This window comes from Macrobrachium nipponense, chromosome 19, assembly GCF_015104395.2.
Source record: "Macrobrachium nipponense isolate FS-2020 chromosome 19, ASM1510439v2, whole genome shotgun sequence".
Lineage (NCBI taxonomy): Eukaryota > Metazoa > Arthropoda > Malacostraca > Decapoda > Palaemonidae > Macrobrachium > Macrobrachium nipponense.
In genome coordinates, this window is record NC_061088.1 from 4,217,899 (window position 1) to 4,227,898 (window position 10,000).

Consider the following 10,000-nt stretch of genomic DNA (forward strand, 5'->3'; position numbering starts at 1 on the left):
TTTATTTATTGTAGTGCGCTTAGTATGCGGATTTCCGGGTCAAGACTTTCCTTTTCGCCTAATTGAGAAACACTTACGTCATCTGTATTCGTACCTGTATGATATTACTAGACCGATCCAGTGCAATCCCGTTTCGATCTGGTATGGGTGGGTACTTCCCCCGTCTGCGTATTCTCTTCATTACCGTATGCAGGTGAATGGCCCTGGTAGATTAATGGGTGTAGTCTGAACACACCTCGCTCTTGCTTTCTCTCTCTCGTTAGGTATTCCGCAGGGGCTGCTGTTGGTGCCTTAGTGTTTTTATATAATTTTTTTTTTATATTCGTACATTATGTAAACATTATGTAAATGTAGGCATTCCTTAGGGGCTGCTGTTGGTCCCTTGGTGTTTTTTTTATATATATTGTGTATTTTATGTGAAAGTTGCTTGCTCTGAAAATGTGTAATGTATATATATATATATATATATATATATATATATATATATATATATATATATATATAAAATCCAAGATTAAATGTGATTTCATGCAGTTATACAGACAGTCTATTATCCGGGCTTTCCAATTGATTGATTGTCATGCTTTCATTTTTCATAGTTCCTTAACACTATGGAATTTTGTTATTTTAGATATAAGTATATGTGTGAGTGTGTGTATATATATACATATATATATATATATATATATATATATATATATATATATATATATATATATATATATATATATATATATATATATATATATATATATATATATATATATAGATATATATATATATTGATGTGACTGAAAATTTGTAATACACACCAATGCATACATACTAATACATGAACACCTATATGTACTATATGTATATATGATAGTGTGTGTGTGCGAATAACGAATTGCGTATCCAAATCAAATATATATTATGATCTCTTGTTAAAACAATAGCAAGAGGCTAATTCACTTTCAGATGAATTTACAATTCAGATTCCATTAATTTGCAATGTCAGTGAACTCTCTCAACAAACGCTGGCGATTTCAAACGAACCCTTTTTGTTTGTTTCATTGTTTGCCGGTGGTGAGAGAGAGATGGCATCTACGTAGTGTGTAGTGTAGCCAATAAACAGTTAGAACACGGTCGTTCTGACAGGTCTCAGAATAGACCATTCTGTGGGCTTCTTCCATGTCGATAGGGTCAGTCTTCTAAATAATAATAATAATAATAATAATAATAATAATAATAATAATAATAATAATAATAATAAATAATAAATGTATATATATAATTACTCACGTACACATACATACACACACACACACACACACACACACACACACACACATATATATATATTATATATATATATATATATATAATATATAAATAAAATATAATTATATATTTGTATAAATAATTTTATTAGTTTTCGTACACCTGCTTACATGCATATATATATATATATATATATATATATATATATATATATATATATATATATAGTAGTATGTATTATATTCATACATACATACATACATACATACAGAGTAATACTACTACGTATAAGTGGCTGCATTTATTTCGACCATTATCTTCATGAACCAAAACTACACCTGTAATATCCAGTGCAGCTGTTACAACAGATAACTTCCTAATCGGATACTATATATTTATCCAGTAACAATATTAATTAAATCTCCCCCCCCCCTTTTTTTATAATTAGTTTGCGAACTTTGTGTGCTGGGAAGGACGATAAGAGGCAATTAACCTTTACATTAAGACTAATGTCGATGGAAATATGACGATATTAATCTTGGAGCGCCATCCCATTTGGTTATGGCCTGTTTTTAAAACGTGAAATTATAGCAAATATATACGTGTGTATATATATATATATATGTGTGTGTGTGTGTGTGTATTACATGTAAATATACTCGTGTACACACACACATATAAATATATATAATTGTCCGACGTATTTATCATTGAAAGGCATTTCTAGGCTGAATTTACTTATGGCTGTGGATATAAACGCTTCCATATTTTGTGTAATTTACTTAGATTTAGTTATTTTATAAGTATTTTCACGTTGGCTCATAGATGTAATTTAAGTGTATGTATTCTTGAATTGTAGATTTCTGGATTTTATTAGGATAATATATTGATTTTTGAATATTTTTAATATTATTAATCCTCTTTATCATTTGCTAAATAGGATTTTTTTGTTTATTGTGTTTTCATTTATTATTAATCCTCTTTTTCATTTGCTAATTAGGATTTATTTATTTATATTTTTAATGGTTATTAATCATTCTTTCATCTGCAAATCAGGATTTATTTATTTGTTCATATTTCAAATGATTATTAATCATCCTATCATTTGCCAATGAGGATTTATTTATTTATTCATATTTTGAACGATTAATAATCCTCTTGATCATTTGCCAAATAGGATCTATTTATTTGTGAATGTATTGAATGATTATTAATCCTCTTGAATCATTTGCCAATCTGGATCTATTTATTTATGAATGTATTGAATGTTTATAAATCATCCTATCATTTGCCATTCTGAATGTATTTATTGATTCATATTTTGAACGATTCATTTATCAACCCCCTTTTCCTTTCCTTTCCTTTCCAGTTTTGGCAGAATGCTTCGCCGGCGCCTGGGCGTGGTCTTCACGGCCGCCCTCCTCACGCCCGCGTTCGTGCTGTTCTTCATTAATTCTCCAGGTAAGACTCTCTTCAATTCGCTGGGTAAGACTCGATGTCTCTTCGGTGAAGACTCGGGCGTTATTTTGCCGTATAAGACTCGTCGTCATTTCTCTAGGTTAGACTTGGTTATTTATCCAGTTAGATTCACATGTTAATTTGTCAGGTAAGACTCGCCATTTCTCTTGGTAAGACTCATCAATTGCCTAGTTAGAGTCTCATATTATTAGTTAAGACTCCATATAAATTCACATTGTAAGACTCACCAGTTCTGTGTAAGACTCATCAGTTCAGTAGTTACGACTCCCACAGCATTTCACTCTGTAAGACTCACCAGTTCTGTGTAAGACTCTTCAGTTCTGTAGTTAAGACTCCCACATCAATTCACATTGTAAGACTCACAAGTTTTGTGTGTAAGACTCATCCTTTCAGTAGTTAAGACTTCCACATCAATTCACGTTGTAAGACTCGCCAGTTCTATATGTAAGACTCATCAGTTCTGTAGTTAATACTCCCACATCAATTCACATTGTAAGACTCTCCATTTTAAATGTAAGACTCATCAGTTCTGTAGTTAAGACTCCCACATCAATTCACATTGTAAGATTCACCAGTTCTATATGTAAGACTCATCAGTGCTGTAGTTAAGACTCCCACATCAATTTACATTGTAAGACTCATCAAATCTCATGGTGTAAGACCTTGTTCTCTATAGGAAAGACACTTTACAAGGACGACAGTTACATTAAAAAACTCTTGCTTATTGAAGAAATCGGTGTGTGTAGTTGACCCCTGAATACCATCTGAGAAATAAAAGCTTCATATTCTGTAGAGCGACCTCCCATAAGAGAAGAAGGAAGTGGTTTTATGAGTCCATAACAAATGCTTTCATTCACACATTTATTACACTCGTCCTAGGTATTTTAAAGCGAGCTGTATCAATGAAGAAATAGTTTGTGGCTTGGGGAATTTCATTCATTAAACTCATTGCCTTGTTAAAGGGAATTTCTTGAACGAAGGAAGGAATTAGTGTTCAAGTGCGTTCTCAGTACAAGCATTGACAGAGAGAGAGAGAGAGAGAGAGAGAGAGAGAGAGAGAGAGAGAGAGAGAGAGGGGTACAAGTTTTTTTACATTTTTATTTGATAACCGTGTAATCATATCAGATTCCGAAAAAAAAATCATGGTGATCCCTTTGGGTGTTGTATTATCTAAAAAAAAATAATACTTTTGTCTTCAACCTTGATAAATTATCAAAATCGCAACTAGATTAGCTAGTTTCGACTATGAAAGCAAAGGTGCTATATACTGAAATATATAAAACAGGTCTCGGAAACAGTAGAGGGATAGAATGGTACACAGTTGTGCCTTAGGACAAAAAAAAAAAGAAAAAAAAAAAGAATAGAAGAGGACTTTTAAGGTCCTCTTCTATTCTTTTATTTATTTATTTGTCCTAAGGCACAACTGTATACCATTCTATCCCTCTACTGTTTCCGAGACCTGTTTTATATATTTCAGTATATAGCACCTTTGCTTTCATAGTCGAAACTAGCTAATCTAGTTGCGATTTTGATAATTTATCAAAGTAAACGTTAATTTGATTCCGCGGCGTAAATATTCCCGTTTTACGTGACAGAATATTTTCTGTAGTGTGACACCGACATGAGAAAATGCATTACCCTACTGCCTACTGTATCTTAATAGTTGATTAAATTATTTTGGCATTCCAGTTATTTATTTGTTTGGAATGTTTCTTACCGACGACAATGGTTTTTTTAAGTTGGTCTAAAAGAAAGTTAGCTCATTATAGAATAGGGCAGTAGTAAAAAAGGATTATAAAAAGAACGAATACCTTTGCGAACTGATACAATTCCCGCCATTTGTCTTCGTTCAATTATATATTATTTTTTTCATTCCACTTGTTTACATTTTTGGGGGAATAATTGTAGTACCATTAGTGGGTTTTTTCATTGATCCGAAAGAATCGTAGTACATTATGAATTAAAGAAATAATAAAAGAGGATTAGAAAAAGATTGAATACCTTGAAGATCATATACAGTTCCAGCCATTCACCTCGTTCAATTATTTTTTTTACCGCTAAATAACATTTTTATTTTCATGATTTATAATCGTCCCAAAAGAATGTTTGCACGGTATTAATTAGAGCAGTGTGTACCTACTTAAAATTAATAGTTTTGAAGTATTTCGTCTTGCTAGAGCAGTGGTGAATGACAGTAACAGAGCTGGAGCGGTCGTGGCACTGATTAAATCGGTTGATTTATTCTCGTTCTTGTCAAGTATCTGGAAAGTTCTTTCAATCGAAATAACACAATATACATTTACGAGTTATGAGAAGAAAAAAAATTCGCTGTCTGCCCTTAAACCAATATGAGGTCTGCTGTGGACCTCATGACTCGGTTTAACCAATCGTGACTTTGGCATTATAGTCTCTTCTATTAAAAATCTTTTGGGATAATCCCTCTATTCTCAATGTCCTCTTAGGGGACAGTGCAGTCGCTGTACCTCACATGGCACACTGTAGGCATTACTTAAAAAGGTAGTTCCTCGCTGGACGAGTGGTTTACGCGCTCGGCTACCAATCCGGTGGTCCGCAGTTCGATTCTCGGCTCTACCAACGCGGAATCAGAGAATTTATTTCTGGTGATTAGAAATTAATGCCTCGATATAATGTGGTTCGGATTCCACAATACGCTGCAGGTCCCGTTGCTAGGTGACCAATTGGTTCCTAGCCACGTAAAAATATCTACTAATCCTTCGGGCCAGTCCTAGGAGAGATGTCAATTAGCTCAGTGGTCTAGGTAAACTAAGATACACTTAACTTTTCCCTCGTTCTCAAGTCAGGGAAAGGTTTCAGTGAGAAACCAGTCCCTTCTTGCGTGTTGATCGATCGATTGGGCAGAACTAAGGTTGCAGAGTTAGGAAACTCATTAAGGTGTTCACGCAGGTAACAACACCTGGTTTTGAGGCCGACAGGTGAGATGGACTGCCCACCAGATGCCCGTGATTATTACTATTATTATTTTTATTGTCTTTATTATCGTTTTTGTTGTTGTTGTTGTTGTTGTGTAATCAAAATCCACAATTCTAATGTAAACTGTATTACAATATATATATATATATATATATATATATATTGTGTGTGTGTGTGTGTGTGTGTGTGTGTGTGTGTGTGTGTGTAGTATAGGGGGTAATTTTCTGAATAATAATAATAATAATAATAATAATAATAATATTAATAATAATAATAATAATAATAATTTCACAATCGCGAGAAGAACAGTTTGTGTAATAAGAATCCACAATCATATGGTAAACTGTATCTATCTATCTATCTATATATATATATATATATTATATATATATATATATATTATATATATATATATATACACACACAAACACACACACACACAGAGTTTACTTTATAATTGTGGATTTTTATTACACAAACTGTGTTTCCCGAGATTGTGAATTTCTTGACATTATTATTATTATTATTATTATTATTATTATTATTATTATTATTATTATTATTATTCATTATTATTATTATTATATTATTATTATTATTATCATCAAGAAAATTAGCCCTGTTGATATGTAACAAGACCGGGGGTGGGGCCATTGACTCGAAATGCAAAATTCCAAAAAATATAAGCCATTTACTACGTATTTTTCCACAAGTTGTTCTATGAATAATTAAGTCTTGGGTGCATGCAAAACCTTGTGCTGGTCGATCGTGGTCGATATTTGATGGTGCTGACATCTTGAAAAAAACGTATCTCTTGTGTGGCTTTGCCAAGTTTATCTTGATTTCGACATTACAAAGTTTTTGTAGCTTTTCCGTCAGTGATATAGGCTGTATATAAGTCGTTTTAGTTTTCTGTGAAAGAAAACTATCGAGATTGCTTTTAGAGTGTCCGTCCGCCTGCAGATTTCAAAACCTACTGAGGCTAGAGGGCTGCAAATTGGCACGTCGATCATCCACGCTCCAATCATCAAACGTACCAAATTGCAGCCCTCTAGCCTCAGTAGTTTTTATTTTATCTAAAGTTAAAGTTATCCATGATCGTGCGTTGGCTAAAGCGGTTCCAGCAGGACAGGCCACCACTGGGCTGTTGATGAGAGTTTCATACAGCCTCATACACTGTATGGAAACTTGTTTTACTTGTTCGTAGTTGAATCTAACTTATTTCATGTGCATAAAGTTGCCCTGCATTTTCTCGTTTGCGATTTGGGTTTTTGGGTGAAAAGGAAACTCATTGTCCTTAGACTTTAGTAGATTCACATCAACCGTGCATCTGATGTCTAGGACAGTCCCTTACGACGCTCCTGATTGGCTGTTGATAAGCTGATCACAGGACGTATCCCTCAGGAGAGGTGGAACATACATCCTGCCTATGTCAACTTTCAAGAATGACTGAGAGTTTCCAGCCCTGTGATTGGCTTATCAACAGCCAGTCAGGAGCGTCGTAAGTCGTAAAGGACTGGTCTAGACATCAGATGAACGGTTGATGTGAATCTACTATAGCTATGTTACACACACGAAAAAAAATAAGAACATAGGTGCACATTGCCTTCAAATATTTGTAAGATGAGGTCCCTCCTTCACTGAAGTCACGTTTTCACTCGAGGTGGATTTTAAAAGAATATTATTGTGTTTGTGTTATATTCGAGTTCAAATATTATCACAATGAAATAGATTCTAATGTGTTTTCACTGACTTTTGTTTACATATATCATACGGTAGTGACTGGAGATGCACATAGAGGTTACAAGCTTTCAAAAACATTAATTTATAGTTATGAAATAAATGTCCATCCACATAAAATTTGTTTAATTGAAATTCTTTTAAAATTAGACCGTTTGCAATGACGTGTAACACACTAAAATATTCAAAGCAGATATTACTCAGCCAAAGCGTTTACTCTTATTGAAAGATGCAGGAACATAATATCTGTAGCGTGGTCGATATGGTGTTGGCGTGCCACCTGGTTGGCCGCTAGTTCTATTCTCGTGCATTCCATTGAGGTGTGAGAGATGTGTATTTCTTGTGATAGAAGTTCACTCTCGACGTGGTTCGGAAGTCTTGGTCACGTTGCTGAATAACCACTGATTCCATGCAACGTAAAAACACCATACAAACAAAAACAAACAAACAGTAATGATATCAAGACAATTGGAGAACTAGATATTTCGACCCTATATCACTTTAGGAAATATATAAGCTACCGATATCACTCAGCCGAGGAGTTTACACTTACTGAAAGATAATGGAAATTCGTGATATGAAGAAAATGTCGTAACAAGATATTTTGAGCCTATATCACCTAATGAAATTTAAGTTCCACCGCCTGTGGGAACCAGGGGTAGCCCCTCCACACCCTCGTCAGTCACACACGTCAAGAGGAAATCTTTTATTTTTGGCCGCTGATACTTTTTAAGAATTGCGGAATTTAATTAGCAGCAATAATTTTCAGTTTCCAGACTGCCAAAAATAATATGTATTATTTTTCTGGAGGCAGATATTTTTTTAAAAAGTCCAAAATTTAATTCCAAACAATAACTTTCAGTTCTCGCACCCTGATAAAAAAAAATATTAATGAAGTCATCACCAAAGGAATGAGACGCTATATTAGTTGAAACAAGACGTCCCATGTAATTAAACACCAACGCCTGCAGGTCTGGGGATACCTCAGTCATATTAAAAATACTCAAAACGCCATAATTACCTCCGGACAGGTGTGTCCCTGGAACAGGCGACAGGTAGGGACTTACCTGCAATCAGATTGGCGTCGCTTGAGGAATATTTCCCTTTAAAACTGAGATGGCTCACACTCCACGTCATCGAGGACTCGCATGGTCCTCATATCAGGGCCAATCGGGGGCGGCGAAATTGCATTGTGTGACGCGCAATTAAAACCTACGTCTTCCGAGGCCCGTTGATTGATGGGGAGCTATTTGGCGTTGCCGGGATGGTTGACGTCGTGAGTGTGGTAGTAGCAGTAGTAATAGGGTCCTCATCTCTCTCTCTCTCTCTCTCTCTCTCTCTCTCTCTCTCTCTCTGACTTTAGTCTTCGGATAGTTGCGGTATTGTGCTGATATAAACTCGATAATTTTCCATTTATTTCGTATTGTTTCCTGCAGAATTGAAACTGGCTTGCTGTATGATAATTTAAAGCAGCTTGAGTTCGTTTCTCGGGCATCCCATTGAGGTGTGAGAGATGTGTATTTCTGGTGATAGAAGATCATCTCGACGTGGTTCGGAAGTCAAGTAAAGCCGTTGGTCGTTGCTGAATAACCACTGGTTCCATGCAATGTAAAAACACCATACAAACAAAATAAATGTTTGTTTACTACTATAGACTGTTAATTTAGTAAACTGGCTATGGGATTATTATTATTATTATTATTATTATTATTATTATTATTATTATTATTATTATTGCAATATACCTGTTGTTGAAATATCAAAGTGGTATGAAGATCACTTTTATTGTTTCATCATGGGCCAAATCACTAGCAACACTAATAATAATAATAATTATTATTATTTTTATTATTATTATAATTATTAATCTTTATTCGAACCGTCATATTAGGTTTATCCTGTTAGGAATACTTCGTAAATCAGATGGTTATTTAGTAGAACGAATTTGCATTATTGTTGTCTTCATGACCGCTTAATATTAAGTTTTATAAAACTGCATCCATAATGTGTGTCAATATTTCACTCCTCCTTCATATCTTGAATATTTGAGGGTTGTAATATTAAACATACCATAACAACACAACATTTTAAACTTATATATATGTCTCTAAATATCTCTAGTGTAGTTGGAAGTTCAACCTAAACGAAAATTACTTAAAAAAAAAAAGTTGTAGTTGCAGTGACCAAAATTATATTTTAGAAGTGAATGCATTAAACGGCTTTACTACTTTTTTTTTACTGTACCTCCGTTCATATTCTCTTTCTTCCATCTTACTTTCCTCAGCCCTCTCCTAACAGTTGATTCATATTGCAGCTGCTTTGAGGTTTTCCTTCTGTTACGCCTTTCAAACATTGTTACTGTCAATTTCCGCTTCTGGGCTGAATGGTCTCATAGGTGCCAGCTCTTGGCCTTTGTCCTAAATTCTGCATTCTATTCTATTCTATTTTATCTATTCAATTCTATTCTCTTCTACCGCACTTACACGCACGTACCCTCATGCATAAGTAGTAGACTTTCGCGTCAATGAGAATTCGAACCGAGCGACACCTTTGAAAAGCGGCTTCG

The 10,000-nt window shown here is 34.3% G+C and overlaps 1 protein-coding gene across 1 annotated transcript in view; it reads left to right on the top strand.

Moving 5' to 3' along the window:
* LOC135213818 (alpha-1,3-mannosyl-glycoprotein 4-beta-N-acetylglucosaminyltransferase A-like) overlaps positions 1-10,000 on the top strand; it is a 165,910-nt gene that overhangs the window by 44,107 nt on the left and 111,803 nt on the right. The window contains 1 exon segment of the mRNA XM_064247932.1: positions 2,633-2,724. Within this exon segment, the coding sequence (XP_064104002.1) occupies positions 2,633-2,724 (92 nt within the window).